Source organism: Aspergillus nidulans, chromosome III, assembly GCF_000011425.1.
Source record: "Aspergillus nidulans FGSC A4 chromosome III".
Taxonomy (NCBI): Eukaryota; Fungi; Ascomycota; class Eurotiomycetes; order Eurotiales; family Aspergillaceae; genus Aspergillus; species Aspergillus nidulans.
In genome coordinates, this window is record NC_066259.1 from 606,552 (window position 1) to 624,951 (window position 18,400).

The window sequence follows — 18,400 nt, forward strand, 5'->3', positions numbered from 1 at the left end:
AAAGTCACGTGTAGATATCTACTGCGGTCAATTGTCAACTTTTTTTCTGCCGGTGAATTTGGAAACATCCAGCAAAATAGCCAAGTCAACATGGCGCCCTTGTCTACTCCAGAGTCCATATCACGAGAAATTTCAGTATCATCCGATGCTTCCGCCGACGAAAGTACCTCACTCGATCAGATGCGCGCGCCCAAGCGCCGCCGCCTCTCCGAGTCCTCAACAGACTCCTACACCGCAGCACCCGCACCACTCCCGTCGCTCTCACGAATCAAGAAAAAGTCCTCATCAACGAATGCCACCTCAAGTAGGAAAGACGACGAGAACCCGGTCCTGATCAAGGATGCGCTTGAAATCGGGCTCAATGCCGAAGAGAACTCATTCAAGGCCCTGAATGTGGCGCCGTGGTTGGTTGGCTCTTTGACCACCATGGCAGTGCGCAAGCCGACCGCTATCCAGCGGGCTTGTATTCCGGAGATTTTGAAGGGGAGGGACTGTATTGGTGGGAGTCGAACAGGTTCCGGAAAGACGATTGCTTTCTCGGTGCCGATCCTGCAGAAGTGGGCAGAAGATCCTTTTGGGATTTTTGCGGTGATTTTGACGCCGACTCGGTATGTTTTCCTCCTCATACCAACCGGGACAAAAAGCTAATTGTGTAGTGAACTTGCGCTGCAAATCTTCGAGCAGATCAAGGCGATCTCCGCCCCTCAGAGCATGAAACCGGTCCTTATCACAGGCGGCACAGATATGCGCTCGCAGGCAATCGAGCTCGCAGGCCGACCCCACGTCGTCGTTGCCACGCCCGGTCGTCTAGCAGACCACATCAACACCTCCGGTACCGACACAGTCGCGGGCCTCAAGCGCGTCCGCATGGTCGTCCTCGATGAAGCAGACCGCCTTCTTTCCCCGGGGCCAGGAAGCATGCTCCCAGATGTCGAAACCTGTCTCTCCTTCCTCCCGGGCCCCTCACAACGCCAAACCCTCCTCTTTACCGCAACACTCACTCCTGAAGTTCGCGCTCTGAAATCAATGCCCCAAACGCCCGGGAAACCGCCCATCTTCGTCACCGAGATCTCCACAGAAGCTAAAGATACCGTCCCCCCCACGCTGAGAACAACATACGTCCAAGTCCCGCTCACCCACCGTGAGGCCTTCCTACATGTCCTTCTCTCCACCGAATCAAATATCACCAAGTCCGCTATTGTCTTCACAAACACTACCAAATCAGCGGACCTCCTTGAGCGCCTCCTCCGCTCATTAGGCCACAGGGTCACCTCTCTACACTCCCTCCTTCCGCAATCCGAACGTAACTCCAACCTCGCGCGCTTCCGTGCCAGCGCGGCTCGAGTCCTCGTCGCTACGGACGTTGCATCTCGAGGTCTCGATATTCCCTCCGTCAGCTTGGTTGTTAATTTCGAGGTCCCTAGGAACCCGGACGACTATGTGCATCGTGTTGGACGAACGGCGCGTGCTGGGCGGACTGGTGAGGCGGTAACGCTTGTGGGGCAGCGCGATGTGCAGCTCGTGCTTGCGATTGAGGAGCGTATTGGCAGAAAAATGGTAGAATATGAAGAGGAAGGGGTCAATCTCGAAGCTAGGGTTGCCAAGGGTTCGCTGCTGAAGGAGGTTGGGGCGGCGAAGAGGGAGGCTATGGTTGAGATTGATGAGGGGAGGGATGTGCTTGGGAGAAAGAGGAATAAGCTGAAGAAGGTTAGGTAGTTTCTTCGATTCTCCATTATTGTGAGGTAGACAGCGAATTATACGTTCTATACCTATACTCAATCGACTGTACTAGTCATTGCGGACATGCCAACTATACCTAGATCATCCAATGTAGTGCCAATGTCACTGGCCCAACATACGTACTCCGAAACACCAAGATCCATCCCAACGCTCACAGCTAGATTACATGTACTCATACGCTCGCACCCGCGGTCTGCCCATGCCCTTGCCCGTGCTCCGTGGTTGGGGTCCCCATCAACTTGAGCAATCCATCCACCGCATCGCCATCACCACGCCCCTGGCCTCTCACCGATGAAGAGGGCGACGTCGCCGCAGTTGCCTCGCGCGCAAGTGGCCGATCATCATCAAATTGGCCTGCCTGTGCAGTCGACTTGTACGTAGGGCTGCTAAGAACCATCTGCGTTGGCGAGGGCGCCCTGTTCTCGTTCCCATTCATTTGTGCCTCTGTACGTTGAACGATCTGGTTCTGCGTGGGTGTCGTTTCTTCATCGTCTTCATTGGGTATCTGGATTATCTCTCTTTGTTCCTGCTTTTCTCTCTGCACCTGTGCTCGTGGTGTGGATAGCATTAGCTCGTCGCCATTTTCATCTTTATCTTCTTTAGCTTGTACTCTCGTTCCGGTTCCTTCCGTCCTGTACTTCTGCTCTAGATGTTGTTGCAGACCAACTCCGCCGGGCGGTTTAGTAGCTGGCGCTGAGAGTCGAGGGCATTTCCGACTGTGTTCTTCGAGCTCTGATAGGCGGCGATCAAATTGGGGATCTCGAACGCGCCGCATGGCGTTTTGAAGTCTGCTGCGGAGGAGGGTTGCTTTCTAATATTTGTTAGTATTAGCCGTTGTAAATAGAGGGTGTGCACGCACCTCTTGTATGAATTGTTTTCGCGTTTCAGGGTCAGATGGGACGGTCCTCGATGTTGCGATGTCTCCTTGTTCCCCTTCCTGCTGTCTTGTCTGTTCAGAGACATCTATGCTCATCGCGTCGGATTCATGGCCTATATCAACGCGCCGTTCATTACCAGACTCTGGCAGTTGAGAGCCGGCGTCTTCCGCGTCCACCTCAGTAGTAGAGCGTTTTTGGGCAACAAACGAAGGCGCAAATAGAGGTGACGGCAGGAGTTTCTTGGGTGAAGGAGACGGGGCGTTAAGGAGCGTTTGTTTGGCTGGCGAGCGTGCGGGCGAGAGGCACGCGTTGGCGTTCTTCTCGCTGAGTATCCGCCGGCCTTCTTTGACGGGACTCTGGCGGAGGGATGATTGATACATTACGAATGTATCCTTAGGAGGAAAATGCAAATTGAGGGTAACCCGGTTCAATGTGAGGAGGCGCGTGAAGTATTCCCGGAAGGACAACGGCAGAAACTCGCGCAGCAATTGTGGACTGGAAATTGAATGAGAAGATATTTAAGCGGGTATAGAGAGAATGCACGGTTGGAGAAAGGGATCCGTGCGGCAGCTGAAGGGGAATCGAGGTGGTGAGGGGAGGGATGAGGTTGACGCGTGGTGGAAAGACCGCGGAGTGATTTGAAGCCATCCAGATACAGACAGTGGATGCGGAATAGCGTGTTCTCCCACGCGTCTGCCACGCTCCACACTCAACTTCTATTGAGACTGAGCAAGGGCTCAAAAGGAAAATGGAATTGTTCGTCTTCCTGAGATTATCATCTAGGAGTCTATCGAACGCCTCCTTTGGTTTTATAGCGCGACTATAGACGCGTTTGAGATCTATATATTTAGGCCCAGTAGTGCACGTGCCGATAGATAGGCTCTATATCTATATTATATTAACTTACTGGGAGGCATTGAGCATACATCTAGAAACAAAGTAACATAGAAACCTCCTGAGTGATTGTCTTTCTATCCCTAGCCTAACTCACCTCGCTTTCCCTACATCTTCCTAGATCTATACGCGATTGGCATTTTCTGTATCGTCGGTGCTTGGTGCTTGTATACTCCGCTTGGAGTACGAAGGAAGCATGGCTCGTAGACTAAGTCAACGGTCGCATGACATCATTTCCACGAGGCATGGAGTGTAGTGGTTTATTAGTGGTTTATTGAAGGTTTGCCAGCCTCTGTCCTAACAATCTGATACGTCGTGTGCGACGAGTCCAATGGTCAGTCGCCGTTCGCCTCGAGGAGCCATGAATCCTGAGCACGGTAAGCTTCCCCCGCATTTCTACTCCAGAGTCTCATCAACTCTCTTCCACACTCTATTTCTCTCCATCTCTTCTTTCATTTCCATCAGAGGTTCGACAATCTGGAATTGTTGATCCATCCTCGACCTCATCCTGACTGTGTCTCGATTGAGATCACCGGTCTCTGCCTGATTGCGTCATCATCAACAACCACCTCGGACGATTCCCCGACTGACGGCACTTACATTCATCCTTCCTTGGTTACGCCGCTTCTAGTTGTACTGGTATCTTGTACTATCGCTGTAACACCTTCCAACTTTTCACACCGAAATGAGACTGTCTCTAGCTGTGCTGACAGCTGCGCTTCAAGCGACTGTCGGCACGGCCTCGACCTTGACTCCGCCTGTCTTGCCTTTGATCGTGCGGAACCCCTACCTAAGTACTTGGCTGGGCAATGCCCGCGATGTGCCTTGGTCGAAATGGCCTATGTTCTATACCGGAGAGGAAATTGGTCTTGGGTTGATGGCCCAGGTCCCCAGCACGGGCACAGTGTATCCCCTACTGGGCAAGCCGCATGAGAGTCTAACAGAGTATGCTTCGAGAGCTCTTTTCAGGAGCGTAGAAAACTGACAAGCTCTAGGTCAATACCATTAGAATACCCCACATATCTTGGAGCAAAATACGATGCGTCTACCACGAATCTAACATACAGTATCAAGTATTTAGCAGATTCTACGCCGCTCAATATCACAGTCTCGTTCCTATCTCCCATAACGCCGACATCGACTCTGCGGCAGTCGATTCCGGCTTCTTATATAACTGTATATACTGAGAGTGAGGTGACTGTTAATGTTTACCTAGACATCAATGGCCGTTGGGTCAGCAATGACGCAAATAGCAAGATTACTTGGCAGTTTGAGACGGAGCGGGCTTCTCTACAAACCTCGCCAACCCTACAGAGATGGACTTTGCAAAGAGAGAACCAATTGCTTTTATCTGAACTGCATGATAGGGCAGAATGGGGTGCCATCCACCTCACTGGTCCTGCTGTTCGTTTCCTCCATGCCACTCATGACATCCAAGCTGACGGGATTAGGATGTCCAATACCAGTCCGGATCGGCTCCATCAGTGAGACGTACATTCGCTGCGCGAGGTTCTTTGACAAACGTGAATGATGCTGGTTTCCGGACGATAGGAGACCGGGAGCCTGTCTTCGCCTTCTCCAAGTCGTTCGTGCCCTCCCGGAAGTCCGGCCTGACGACCGATAGCGTCACCTTCACCATTGCCCTAATTCAGGACCCGGTCGTGCAGTACGCTTCGGCGCGCGGTCTGACTATGATGCGCCCTCTCTGGAAATCGTGGTTCAACAGTGTTGAATCGTTATTGAGTTTCCACTATTTTGACTTTGCCAATGCCGCATCCCTGGCTTTCAACTACTCTCTGCAATTGGCCGAGGATGCATATCAGTCTGGTGCACAAGACTATGTCGATATAGTGGCTCTTTCCGCTCGACAGGTGATGGGTGCGACGACTTTCTCGGGCACTCCAGAAGACCCAATTCTATTCCTGAAGGAGATATCTTCCAACGGGAACTTCCAGACTATCGATGTCATTTTCCCCTCTTTCCCGTTCTTCTTGTATACGAACCCGCGCTGGCTTGCATATCTTCTTGAGCCTTTGATAGAGCACATGCTTAGCGGGCAATATCCCAACAAGTACGCTATGCATGATTTGGGGACGCATTTCCCCAATGCCACTGGACATCCCGACGGAAAGGACGAATATATGCCGGTGGAAGAGTGCGGCAACATCCTCATAATGGGACTGGCAGTCGTGAACTCGATGCTCTATGATGAAGATTCCGCTGCGTCATCGATCTGGTCCACACAAGGTGAAGCAGCGCCCGTCACGGAAGATAACGCTGGCTTCTTCCCTCTGAATGAGTTTCAGACTCTCTCGGGTATCGCGTTACAGGATGGAAAATGGGGAGGCCCTGCCTCTGGGCGTCGTCAAGCCGAAGCATGGATCCAGCGCAGCTACAGTCTCTGGACACAATGGACCGGCTATTTAATCGAGTACGCACTGGAACCTGAGAGACAGCGTGAGTACTTAATATCCTTTCCACGCAACGATCGAATCTAACATCACCAGTGTCTACCGATGATTTCGCCGGCTGGCTTGCGCTTCAGACAAATTTAGCCCTAAAAGGCATTATTGGAATCAACGCCATGAGCAAACTTGCCGAGATCGGTGGATACACAGAAGACGTCGTACACTACAAGGTACACTCAGAACCTATTTTGAGATTGATTTGTCTTTAACATTTTTAGAATATCTCTGACACCTACATCACCAAATGGGAAGAGTTAGGCATGTCGCGAGACGGCATCCACGCCAAACTCTCCTATAACTGGTATGGCTCCTGGACAACGATCTACAACCTCTACGCCGATGCCCAGCTCTGCTTTCATCTCGAAAACACCCCTCTCGATCGCTCTCCATTCTCACCCATGCAAGACGACAATTCCCAAACCCCTCTCAACAGCAAACCTCAACAACCAAAACAAGGCTTCGTGCCCCAGCACATCTATACCAAACAATCAAATTGGTACCACAACGTGCGCCAGAGATATGGCCTCCCGCTGGACAGCCGCCATCTTTACACAAAGACGGACTGGGAGTTCTTCGCCGTCGCTGTCGCGTCCCAGAGCGTCCGCACTGAGATTCTCGAGTCCGTGGCTAAATGGGTTAACGAAACATCCACCGACCTGCCATTTACGGATCTCCATGATACGGAGGGGAGCGGGGGATTCCCCGGGCCCAATTTCTATGCGAGACCGGTTGTTGGTGGACATTTTGCTTTTTTGGCGCTGCAGAGGGCTTGTGGAGGGAAAGCAGTAGAAGGGTTAAGGTTCTTGGATGATGATACTTATTCTGAGAAGGTTGATGATGCGTACGAGGACTTTGTTAGAGAGGATTTGTGAAGAGGATGATGAACGAATAGGAGAAAAGGTGGAGGGCTTGAGTATATATATTCCTCGCTTTGGAATCCGGTTATTTAAGATATGAGATAGTTATACTGTTTCATAAATGATCTCTACTCTTTTAACACTTAACGGCATAGGAATTATCAATGCTATCTTAGACCGACTTCGTAACATGTACTCCGGAGTCCAGATTGGCCATACATTATTCCGCGATCGTCCTAAATAACCTAGTGCAACCTTGGCTATCAATAGCCTCCACAGCTGATAGACTAGGCTGGCTCGCTGAGCATCTACGCAGATCTACTGTGCTAGCGTTTTGAATTTCACTTTCCTATTTTTGACATTCAAATCAAAGTACATGGGGAGCCGATTTTTGTTCGAAAAAGAGACCTATACGGATATATCCTTCTCAGTCCCGCCTTTGCAACACCTCATATGCGCCCTGACATTCCTGAAAGGAAAATCCGAAGTGCAAGCTCTGCTTCATTTCTCTGATCGTAGTCCGAGTTTCCCAAAGATCATGTAAATGTGTGGGCATTTGTGGGAAAACGGGCGAGTTCATTTATTTGCCACCAAGGCTGGGGAAGTTCTTCTCGTCAACGGTGACGGGGGCAGGACGCTCGCTGCGGGGTCCGTTACCACGGCCACCACGGCCAGAGCCACGGTCGCCACGACCAGCACCGCGACCACCACGGCCACGACCACGGGGAGCGCCGCCGCCAGTGCGGGGAGGCTCAACGAAACGCATGTCAACGTCGAGGTAGGTCTTCTCCTTGCGCTGCTTGACGCCCTTGCTTTCCTTCTCCTTGCCCGGAATGTAGGCCTCCTCTTCTTCATTGCGCTTGAACTCCTTTGCGTTGGCCCACTTGTCGGTCTTGGTACCCTCATTGGGAGCACGGACGGGCTTAGCGGCAAGGTCCTCACGGGCAGCCTTCTCAGCAAGGTACTCGGCGAAAGACTTGGACTTGTCGGCGGGCTCCTCAGACTCCTCAGCAGGGGTCTGGGGCTCGTTCTCATCGGCCTTGGCAATGTTGTCGGCGGCCTTCTCGTCGTCCCAAGTCTTCTCACCATCCTGGTTGCCCCAGCCTTGGTTCACCTGCTTGCGGGTGTCGCTATAATCATGACAAATCAGCTGTTGACTCCAAGACTAAAAACTGAATTATAGTGGGAGAAAACTCACGCCTGACCAGTGCGGGACTGGCGGTCACGACGGGCAGGGCGTCCACCACGGTCATATCGGACATTGGACTCCTTGCCGGCCTCATCAACAGGCTTCTCACGGTTGCTGCGGCTGCCGGCGTTGCGGTCGCGGAAAGCTAATAACGCAATCGAAATTAGTCGAATGCGACCATATGTAGGCTCAGAGATTTGTCACATACCAGCCTCATTGCCAGTAGCACGGGGACCACGGCGAGAAGTTTGTCCCTCAGGGCGAGAAGGGGCTTCCTTGGGAGCGTCACGCTTGCCGTGTCGGGGGGCAGGCTTGTCCAGAGCCCTTGTGGGAGGCTCAGGCTCTCTGTTGGGGTCTAACTCGGGATCATTTCCTGCAACGGCGGAACAAATATCATGTTAGAACCGGTACTAGCGTCTAGAGGGAAGGAATCGATCACGCGACGACAGTCGAATAGACCGGGACTCGTGGAGTGACGTGGGGAAGGTAGAATTACCAAGAAGCTCGTACAGGTTCTAAAATTGGAGAGAAAGTTAGCTTCTTAATCAGCCGACAAATTTCTCGTCTCGCTGCGATGGAAACACCGAAAATAAACGAAGGGCAAATAACATAGGCAGAAGCTCCAAATCCCGCAATTCCAAGCTTCACACGCCAGATCATCTCAAAAAGAATCTCAAGAAGTCATGACCCCCAATTCACGCACGATATGTCTGAAAATAAATTCCCCGGACAGAGCTTCCGACGGAAAAAAAAGCATTGCACTGCCACGTACCTTGGACCGGACGTCCGCCATGACGCCTGGGGTATGAGGGGCCTTCCGGGGGAAGGCTCTCTGTTATCGCAGCAATTCGATCCGGGAACGCGGTTTGCGATTGACGGAGACGAGGCAGGCAGAACCTCGACGACGGGAAAGTCGGTGTCTCACGTCTCCTCTCGGGGATGGATGGGGATGATTGAGGGAAGGGGTGACGGAGGTTTGGAGAGGACGTTCCTCGTTTGTGGTTGTACTGCACGAATCAGGTAAGGTGCGGATGGTTGCTAAGCGAAGCTGCTGAGCGTTGCATTGATTGGCCTGAAGCTTCTAGGGCTTAGGGTATTGACGTCACCGCCCGACAGACCGCCCTGTCAGATAGCATCATTGAATCGAGCAGACGGACCATCGCAGACGTAAGTCAACCGTCTGCCTATCATGACCATCCATTAAGTATGGAAATCGCGGGTAGAATTGCCAGATTTACGTCACTATTGGGCCCTAAGACATTTTCGGATTGTATCCTAGCTAGTACCACTTTTGACGCAAAGTAGGTATTCAGTGTTTTTACTGAGAACGAACATTGTGAAGTTAGATACAGAGTTCATATACCAAAGCCTTTGCACTCAGACATGGTAGAAAAGTATGGTATTGCAACAAGAGTCGAGTGAGCCGTAATGCGTTGCCCAGGGAAAAGTAAACAATAAGAAAAAATTGAACCCCTGCAAATGAGAAGACTTCAGTGCCACCCATTTTTCCTTTTCCGAGAATTTATGCTTAACAAGAAGGTAAAACACCCAGATAACACAAGCAAATGGTATCAACCACCTAACGCCGGCTAATGCACCAAAACATCAACTTTTGTCTTATAGCCGTGGACTTGCACCATGGACGAGAATAAACTGCTCTATCGGCAGGAAGTAGCAAGAAGAAAAGATATGTACGAGAGATATATCATCGACGGAAACGGATCGAAAGTCATTGACGTGCATTATTTTGCTCGTAGCTGAACGGGGTCTGAAAGTGCATACTGGCGCTCAGTCCAAATGGATCGGCGTCTAGCATCGGCTCATAGTTTCCCATCATGGCGCTCGTATTGCCGTATGCCCCGTTGACAGCTTCCCCAGAAGAGTGGTTGTATGGATTCATACCATGAGGGTTCATGGGGTGAGAAGCATTCGAGACTGAGCTTGAGGGGTTGTACCCGGGTACGAAAGATGAAGTACCGACAGATGATTCGTGCTCGTCATCAATCATGTCCGCTTGCGCATCATATTCTTGTTCTGAGCGACCATTAGCGGGGGCCACAATAATAGAAGGCGATAGAATTTGACTCACCTAATTGATCATAATGTTTCTGAAATGGCGATGGATAGTACGCAGAAGGGAGACGGGGAGCTCGAGAGCCCATACTAGCCGATACGGCAGACTTCGGTTCGGTGGGCTCAGGCTGGCCAACGCTCATGGGTGGAGAAGTTTGGCTTATGTTTCTCGAGTGAGTGAGCATTTGGGACCGCTGTGCTTGAGGATCGACACCGGCAGGCGACAAAGCTCCCTGGAACCCGTAGTTGGGTGACTTGGCGTGCGATGGTGAGGAGACATGGGAGGGAGGCGTAGCCTGAAACTGGGGCGACGGGATACCGAAGCCACCATCGCGCGACTGGGGAACACTGAAAGGCTCCTTGGGGGCGAGGCCGCTAGGGTGTCGTTGGGCCGAGCTTCGGCTAATTGCAGCTTGTTGCAGGGATGGAGCTTTAGTAGTTATAGGACTAGGTTTCCCCGGGCCATTGGGCGTTCCCGCTTTCAAGCGTAGTTCAGCTTGAACATCGATTCCTAGGATGTGTCAGTACAACGAGACCAGTGAGGTAAGAGTGAAGTCGACCAACCTTTTTCAAGAAGGATGCGCTCGAGAAGAGAATTCTTGTAACGCAGCATCAAGCATTCATCTGCAGCGGTGCGATGATTCTGCTGCAAGGTCTGCAGGGACTCTTCATTGCGCTTGATGGTGGACTCGAGCTGGCGGATGTACTCTGTGCGACGCTCACGAAAGGCCGCCTGGGCCTGGCGATTGCGCTGCTTACGCTCTTCCGAGGTCGCATAGATCTGAGGGATGTCAGTTTAAGCGTCGGCAGGAAGGGTAACCTCGGAATAAAGATCGAGGCTCATGTTAGAACAAACGAAAAAAGGGCGGACATTGGTAGAAGATAAGGATGATCAATGAAAATGATAAATGGGAAAACGCCCGGATGCGGGGCCCCGGACACTCCGACCAGGGTGCAAGGTAAAAGAATAATGTCAAAAGATAAGGCCAGCAAATGAGAGCAGCAGTAGATAAGTAAAAGGAATGCAAAGAGATAAAAGCGATAAACACCAGAAAAAAAAACATATAAAAAGGGACATCCACCCCCAGATGAATGGCGATGGTTCTTACGTACAGGTTTCCTGCCACCCTTCCGCTTCTGTGTCTGGGCGACATCTTGCGTCAAGACCTCACCCTCGGGGTCTGGCGTTGAGACGGCTGAACTGATCGAGCCTTCGTTTAGGGGTTCTGACTTGGGGGCGACCTGGTCCATGGCCATGTCATTATGGTTCAAAATGGAGGCCTCGACCATAGAAACCATCTGATGCTAATGAGGGGGGGATATGCTGTTGACGGTTTGGATGCTTTTGCCCGTTTATCCCCCCTTCGCAAGAGAGCTTGGTAGATTCCCCAGACTTACGGGGTTGGATGGTGTGATCAGAGTCTATTATAAATGAAAAAAGAGGGGTGACTCGGGTGTGCTTTGCTCAGATCAGACGAGACCAAGACCCCGGCCGCGACAAACAATACGCTTAGGACCGACTGGCCAAAAAAAAAGGAATTTCTGCCCCGGCGGGGTTGGAGCGATGATTCAGACGCTGGAAACGCGCGGCTGGCGGCTGAGGAACGGGGACGTGCAAGTGACAGTTAGAGAACCGGCGGGCAAGAAGGTTGTGACATAAAAAAAACTGACGATGAGGAAAGGATAACCAGGAGTGAGAGGGTGGAAGTCGGGAGAGGTCGAGGATGGGGGAAGTTGTGAGGTAAAATTATTTTCTAAGCACAAGGACCAGGTGAAGGGAAAAGGAAAAGTTCGTCTTGTCGGACTTGTCCTCGTGGAGAATGCCCTTTGCCTTCAGCACAAGAGGGGTTATTCTCTGGATCTTAATTAAAGCCAGGGATCTGCTCTGCTTGATTTTCTCTTAACCGCAGTTCTGGAGCGAAATAATGAACATCATCCCAGGAACCTGACATGCTTTCTTCTTTTCTTGTCCCTTGTCCCCAATAGTATGTCTTCTACATTGGCACCGCGGTCTTGGTATTTCTTTACTCTCTTGTCCATCCAACTTCAAAACCCGATTCATCATGGGACCATGAGCCGCTATTGGGCTGTCTGGGCTGTCTGGGCTGTGGTGTTCCCCTCCCACAACCCAGCTCCTTTACGAGTAAGAAGACTATCACTTATGAGGATGGCTGCGAAATGGCTGCGAACTGGCGACGGGCGTCGCTTCTTTGGCTCTGGGACACGGCACTAGATCCACTCCAGCAACGAGACAGTCAGACGCACACTCGGACACTAGCCGAAGATCCGCCAGAGGCCACGGAGGCGACGATGCGTCAGTGGTCGAGTCTTTAGTCGAGCACTCGTGGCCGCGTCGTGACCCTGGTGGTCCGTCCGCCACTGCCACTTGCCATGTTTCCCCATCTAGGCAAAGGGTGGAGAGATGAGGTTCGGGTCTCGGTGGTGCCTGCTAGCCAATTCGACCGTGTGATGGGCTATGGAACGTGTGAGGAACATTCTCTCTTGCGCTCCGTCTAGACTCCAGAAGTATCCTTTCAGGGGAAAGTGATGTATCAACTGCAAAAGATCCAGCAAAGCAGGTTCTGGGGGGCCGATCGAAGGCTATCCGCGGAGAAGGGGGTGGTTGGTGGTCAGCCGTGAACCTTGCAGAGTTTTCGTAACTGGCGATACCGGGACAGGGAAGCCCGACCTCCCAAGTCTCCTCGTCTTTCCTCTCTCAGCCCATCTTCCGGCTGAACTGCGCGGCGGTGGCCGTCCTGGACGGCGGTTCAACCAGAGGCGCACAACTCGGAAGCCGGTTGCCTGCTCTCGAGAACCGTCGGTTCGAGAATAATCTGAGACACAAGGTACCATACCATCATCTATACCTTACACCACTGCGCAAAGGTGTCTTCCGACAATCGCAGCTTCGCTCCGGGGCTAAAAAAAGCAAAAACGCAGCATGAATTTCCCAGTAGAAAATGACTTAAAGTCAGTTGGCTGATCGGCGAGGTCCGTCTGGGGAGATTTTGCATATCATCGTGTTGTCGCCCTGTTCAGGAGGGCGCCGATGAACTATACTCCTCTCTGACACCGGCGAGATCCAGCAACAAAAAAGCAATATACCGTCACGCGGGCAGTCTCATTCACAATCGCTACTAGTCTACATCATCCCGATGTCATCAAAATGCGAGCTGGTTGAATGGTCTGTTCTTGATGTTTGGTCTGGATGAGTCAATCCCAAAGCAGCGTCTTTGGCTGGGGTAAGGATTACGGAACAATGGAAGGAAGCTTCTCGACCAATCCGGTCGAGACGACGATTCATAGTCCAAGACTGCTGAGTCGAGATCAGATCTTGTCTTGTAGGGCAAATAGGTGTCGTATATTGATGCAGCTCGTTCAAGAATGAAGTTGTACAGTAGAAATCGAGAATCGAGAGAGCAAGACGGCGCAGTCAAGACGGGAAGCAACCGCGGCTGTCGGTGTCGGTTCCCCGCCAAATCTACTCCGTACTGCTGGTTCACATGAAATGATCCCGGAATCGACGCAACCAACAAATGCAGCAGAAGTTATCCAAAAGCTTGCATTCTTCTTTCTCTCTTTAGTCTATTATTATCGCTAACGTTACTTCGACCTGTGTTCGTGATTCGTCGACTGCGCGCTCAATTCGCCGTCCCTCTTTGCCATGGCATCAACCGCGTCGGCTGCGGGCGACTCACAGCCTCCCCCTGAGCAGACACAGCAGCAGACAACCACTACAGTACAATCAGATGCAAATACACAAGAGTCAACTACGACACCCGCTTCAACAGAAGCGCCGAAGCCTGAACCCAGCCAGCAACAACAAAAGCAGTCGGGCGACGACGACGGCGACGATGATTCGGACTTTGACGAATTGGATGGTATGTTCCTAAGCAACTCTCCAAGCCATTGTCTCTACGTGCATGGTAACTGACTAAAGTCCTTCATGTCCATAGAGGTTCTCGATGACTTCAAACCAAAACCCCAAACTGACACCCCCGCACCGCAACCCCCCAAACCCCCCGTGCCCGCCCCGGAAGACTTCGACGAGCTCGCCTTCATGAACCAGCTGGAGAAGGATATGGCCAAAATGATGGGTCAAGCGGCGCAGCAATCCGGCGTTTCGGACCCCGCAGGTTTCGAGGACACAATTAATCAGGGCGCGGATGCGTTCACAAAACAGTTAGAGGAGAGTGGGATTGCACCGGGCGATTTCATCAAGCAGCTTTTAGCCGATGTCATGGCAGAAGAAGGAGAAAAGGGTCAGTCATCAGCATCAGCGCCAACCGGCGCTTCTGTTGGAGCAGCACCAGCACCAGCAGGAAGCGAAGCCGGCGCAGGTCCAGAATCATTTAACGATGCAATCCAACGAACGATCAACCGGATGAAAGAATCCGGCGACAAAGCGACTGCCGCCGCATCAGAAGATAATGCAGACGACCTCATTGCACAGCTCCTCAAGGCCATGGAAGCTGGCGGCGACGGGTCTGGCGGCGATGAAGGCGACCTGACCAAAATCTTTATGGGTATGATGGAGCAACTGTCTAACAAAGACATGCTCTACGAGCCGATGAAAGAACTGGACACGAAATTCGGGCCCTGGCTGAAGGAAAACAAGGGAAAGGGGAAAGTTTCCGATGCTGATATGGAGCGGTACGAAAAGCAGGCCCAACTGGTCGGGGAAATTGTGAGGAAGTTCGAGGAGCCAAGTTATACGGATGAGGATCCAGGGTGTCGCGAGTATGTATGGGAGAAGATGCAGGCTGTATGTCCCATAACGTACTTGGTGAAGGCTGTTTATGCTAACAATAGCGACAGATGCAAGCAGCTGGAAATCCACCAGATGAACTTGTTGCTAATCCTTGGATGGATGACCTCAAGAACGGCGGTGGTGGTATCCCCGATTGTCCGCAGCAATGATATACGTCTCGCATATAGTATCGTGTCATACTATACCCATATTTCAAAGTCTACTCTTCTTTCACACCAGATTACGTCCTTTCTGGGTATCATATTATTCAGCCGATTCAAATTTTGCATCTCTTCATATACAGTTCCATTGTGGCGGTCCCATCACCATTTCTCCCTCTGACCTAGGCGCCCTACAGAGATCAAGTGCCACTCAAACCCTTATAAGTATGTGCATATCACGAATGTTAATATTTACTCGTATGCAAGCAGTCCACGGAATTTAGTATCAAACAGTCCTGATATAGATGAACCACCAGTAACCCGAAGCACAAACGCCTACACCAGCCTTAACGCCAATGTGGAATGATCATCCCAGATAATAAGGAAGATAGAGTCCGACGCATGGTATGTAAAACTACTTCAAATCAACCAGACATCTCCGTGTCCTCAGGAGGATTGTGATCCACCAAATCCATGAAAATATTGTCGTATTCCTCGTCGCTGAATGACGAAGCCGCATCGTTGGCTTTGTGTCCTGTCCCACCTGGTAGATGCCCAGCACTCATATTAGTATCCCCATCAACCCCCTCCAGCAGCGCCATCTCCATAGCGCGCTCTTGCTCAATATATTCATCCAGTGCTCGGATTGCTGCTTCATCCGCTACTCCTAGTCTGTTAGTCACAGCGCCCGAAGTAAATGCATCTTGGAGAACATACCCGCATCAAGACACTCATACTCATCCTCACCCTCCCATTCCTCAATCCCCAGCCCATACTCTGCCTGAATCTCCTCCGCCCTCCTCTTCATGCTCTCAGCCCACTCCTTCTGTTCCGCGATGTCATCCATGTATGCCAATTGCTCGGCGCGAGCATCAACGCGCCCATTGTCGCGGTCTTGCTTGACGCGGTTGAGGAAAGCGTTACGCCGGACGGAACGCGCGCGCGGGGAGGCTGATGATGTGTATGTACGTTTTGTGGAGTGTGCGAAGAGAGGGTTTGAAATTGTGTTTCTGTAGCGGTTTGCGTAGGTCGAGCTAGGGGTTGGTGAGGTGGTGCCGTTGGTATTGGCGTTTGCATCCGCATTGGCTTTAAGGTTCCGTGAGGGTGAGGTTACCCCCAAATTCCTTTGATTTGGTGAGGGTGAGGGTGTAAAGGTAAATACCGGAGGTTGGAATTGCGGTTGTGGTGTTGGTGTGGATGCGGCAGCAGCAGCAGCGAAAGGCGCTGCTGTCGTTGATAGTCTGCGCGGGGAGAGCGGCGACGGGTGGACGGGCGTCCAAGGGTATTGAGATGGATTATTGGATACCGGTTGCATTGGCGCGAGTGCGGCGAACATGGCGATTGCTTGATATGAGAGCAGAAGCTTAGCCCGCTGTCGCCGCAGGTTATAGCGATGATGAAATGGAGGTTGGCGGGTTGGGCTTTGGCTTTCGCGGAGATTGTACGACCGGAAAGCAGCTTGAATCACCAGGAGTACAAATAATTCTTGATAGATAGCCGCGCTGGAAGTTCCAGATCCAACCGTGGCTCTTTTTGAGCTGTAAGAAGTAGGCAAACTGGGGTAATATATTGGATCGCAACGGTGACCGCGGGTGATAAACGGGCTCTGTAGAAACGCGCTTGGAAACGCGCTGCCACGTGCACGCTAAACTAAACTAGGATATATAGCATTCCTCAGGCCACGAGAGAGAACTATGTACACTGATCATACACTGACCATAGCGTACAGAATTTGGTCGCGATCAGAGATCACAGACGAGATCAAATTCTGAGTCATAAGGGATTGTGGTCTGTGCTACCAGCACCGGGCTTGCCTCCATTGTTTCCGTTTTGGTATGGCCTGCTTCTGTCTCGTCTGCACCTGATTCTCCTGAATCTGCTTCGGCTGGATTTGACCCGGCTGCGTTGGATTCCGTTGTGTCCGAGGCACCCGTTGTATCCGAGCCCCCTGTATCTGAATCCCCTGTATCCGATGCTCTCTCAGAACCTGTGGCCTCTGACTCCACTGCGCCTGAGGCTGCTACTGATACTGTAGTCGGTTCAGAATTGTCAGATCCATCCGCGTCTGATTCCGTCGTACTCAATTCTCCAGCATAATTGTCCGCTGTCTTTGACTCTGCTGACTCTGAATCAATGTTTGAGCTTGCCGTATTTGATGCCGCGGTCTCGGCTTCACTCTCGGAAGTATCAGAACTGTCGACTGAAGCGACGCTCATGGAACTACTTCCATCTGCAACCGACGGCGGATCAGCTATACAATCATCTATAGCCCCGCGGTCAGAATGTTCCAGTTGACAAGGACTCCAAGGGCTGTCTTTGTCTTACTCTGTTGATTCTGACAATCCTCTAGCGAGAACGATGCTGAGCTATCCGTGTTGGCGATCTGGTTAAAACATCTGTTAGATCAAACTGCAGTATTCAGCTGTATACGGCAGATTGTTCATTGCTCACTAGTTGGCAATTATCGAACTGAATGTTGCAGCTTTCGGCGACATATTAGTTAGTAAGGACTCCCTCATCCTTGTATAGCCGGAAGCATTGTGTATGCATGGAGCGAAGTATACCTCCTCTGAGCTGCTGATTCATAATCTGCCTGTCCACGCCCTCAGGTTAGCATATACGGCTCGCTGCTGCAGGTTCCAGGCATGTAATGAAGAGTACATGCTCCAGTTATATGAAGCACTCACAAAGGTATTCCCGTCTACCTCATATGGTCTCTCGGAGTCGCCGGTCTCGGTGATCTAGACCTATATTAGCGTTCATATTAGACGTTAGTTAAACGGAGGTATAACTTGCCGCCGGAGTATCGCCGCCTAAATTTTGCGCCTAATTCAACAAAGGCATTTAAGGTTAGAAGCTGGCTCAAGTGTATGGATTGCGGTGAGACGAAGCACAGCAAAGGTAGGAGCATACGCGCCGAGCTAGATGAGTACCTGTGACCTCGTACTTAATTCCCAATGGATCGAACGCTAAAGCGAGGAAAGTAGAGACGATCCATAGATGTGCAATAGTGCGGAGCGCCGACTGCGTGATCATCGCTCTCGAGTCTTGAGGTTTCGGCTGGCAGGTTAATTGTAGTATTGCGTAACGTGAAGGGCTCGATTGGCGAGCAATGTTTGACAGGAAATTATGGGGATCCCTGTTTATGTAGAGTAGCACGTAGGTCTCCAACTGCAGGGATCGTAAGAAAACGGCTTGTTGGGAGGTTCCTGCATCCACGCCATTTTGGACAGCGTGACAGGCGATTTGATAGGTCTTGCCGGTTACCTAGAGAATCCTTCCGTCTTGGACTTTTGAGCGGGGAATCTGCTTGTTTCATTATTTGAGACCCTGGTCTACTTCGGACTGGCAGCCTACCTATATATTAGAACAACATGGTACGGAGTAAAG

General features: G+C 51.4%; 7 protein-coding genes across 7 annotated transcripts, besides 1 other annotated feature; 3 read left to right on the forward strand and 4 right to left on the reverse strand.

Moving 5' to 3' along the window:
- Positions 1-18,400: part of a sequence feature (contig 1.84 954..621812(-1)) that runs on past both edges of the window.
- dbp8 (ATP-dependent RNA helicase dbp8) lies at positions 91-1,716 on the forward strand (the record flags this gene model as incomplete). Its single annotated transcript, XM_657415.1, has 2 exons — positions 91-608; positions 657-1,716. 2 exons carry the CDS (start codon positions 91-93, stop codon positions 1,714-1,716), a joined length of 1,578 nt encoding a protein of 525 aa, XP_662507.1.
- On the reverse strand, positions 1,913-3,204 carry ANIA_04902 (uncharacterized protein; the record flags this gene model as incomplete). Its single annotated transcript, XM_657414.2, has 2 exons — positions 2,600-3,204; positions 1,913-2,551 (listed from the first exon to the last, which is right to left on the reverse strand). Exons 1-2 carry the CDS (start codon positions 2,996-2,998, stop codon positions 1,913-1,915), a joined length of 1,038 nt encoding a protein of 345 aa, XP_662506.1. The 5' UTR covers positions 2,999-3,204.
- Positions 4,198-6,852, forward strand: ANIA_04901 (putative glutaminase; the record flags this gene model as incomplete). The annotated part of the gene is made up of 5 exons (XM_657413.1): positions 4,198-4,457; positions 4,508-4,916; positions 4,964-5,969; positions 6,020-6,150; positions 6,199-6,852. 5 exons carry the CDS (start codon positions 4,198-4,200, stop codon positions 6,850-6,852), a joined length of 2,460 nt encoding a protein of 819 aa, XP_662505.1.
- On the reverse strand, positions 7,176-9,028 carry stm1 (putative telomere and ribosome associated protein Stm1). The gene is made up of 5 exons (XM_050611576.1): positions 8,799-9,028; positions 8,523-8,541; positions 8,235-8,399; positions 8,036-8,171; positions 7,176-7,967 (listed from the first exon to the last, which is right to left on the reverse strand). Exons 1-5 carry the CDS (start codon positions 8,817-8,819, stop codon positions 7,418-7,420), a joined length of 891 nt encoding a protein of 296 aa, XP_050467591.1. The 5' UTR covers positions 8,820-9,028; the 3' UTR covers positions 7,176-7,417.
- On the reverse strand, positions 9,756-12,018 carry ANIA_04900 (protein meaB; the record flags this gene model as incomplete). The annotated part of the gene is made up of 4 exons (XM_657412.2): positions 11,213-12,018; positions 10,664-10,880; positions 10,116-10,610; positions 9,756-10,060 (listed from the first exon to the last, which is right to left on the reverse strand). The coding sequence occupies exons 1-4, from the start codon at positions 11,396-11,398 to the stop codon at positions 9,756-9,758; spliced, it is 1,203 nt and encodes a 400-aa protein (XP_662504.2). The 5' UTR covers positions 11,399-12,018.
- pex19 (putative peroxisomal membrane protein receptor Pex19) lies at positions 13,636-15,250 on the forward strand. Its single transcript, XM_657411.2, has 3 exons — positions 13,636-13,980; positions 14,056-14,864; positions 14,918-15,250. The coding sequence occupies exons 1-3, from the start codon at positions 13,764-13,766 to the stop codon at positions 15,017-15,019; spliced, it is 1,128 nt and encodes a 375-aa protein (XP_662503.1). The 5' UTR covers positions 13,636-13,763; the 3' UTR covers positions 15,020-15,250.
- ANIA_04898 (uncharacterized protein) lies at positions 15,332-18,234 on the reverse strand (the record flags this gene model as incomplete). Its single annotated transcript, XM_657410.2, has 7 exons — positions 15,332-15,677; positions 15,728-16,655; positions 16,768-17,261; positions 17,336-17,393; positions 17,698-17,751; positions 17,924-18,149; positions 18,203-18,234. The coding sequence occupies 7 exons, from the start codon at positions 18,232-18,234 to the stop codon at positions 15,436-15,438; spliced, it is 2,034 nt and encodes a 677-aa protein (XP_662502.1). The 3' UTR covers positions 15,332-15,435.

Excerpts from the sequence above, each read along its gene's own strand:
- stm1 (XM_050611576.1), bottom strand. The coding sequence starts at position 8,819 with ATGGCGGACGTCCGGTCCAAG. Across the intron at positions 8,172-8,234 it reads TGCTACTGGCAATGAGGCTG|CTTTCCGCGACCGCAACGCC; the intron begins GTATGTGACAAA and ends TTGCGTTATTAG. Across the intron at positions 7,968-8,035 it reads CAGTCCCGCACTGGTCAGGC|CGACACCCGCAAGCAGGTGA; the intron begins GTGAGTTTTCTC and ends TCATGATTATAG.
- pex19 (XM_657411.2), top strand. The coding sequence starts at position 13,764 with ATGGCATCAACCGCGTCGGCTGCGGGCGACTCACAGCCTCCCCCTGAG. Across the intron at positions 13,981-14,055 it reads GGACTTTGACGAATTGGATG|AGGTTCTCGATGACTTCAAA; the intron begins GTATGTTCCTAA and ends TCATGTCCATAG. Across the intron at positions 14,865-14,917 it reads TATGGGAGAAGATGCAGGCT|ATGCAAGCAGCTGGAAATCC; the intron begins GTATGTCCCATA and ends CAATAGCGACAG.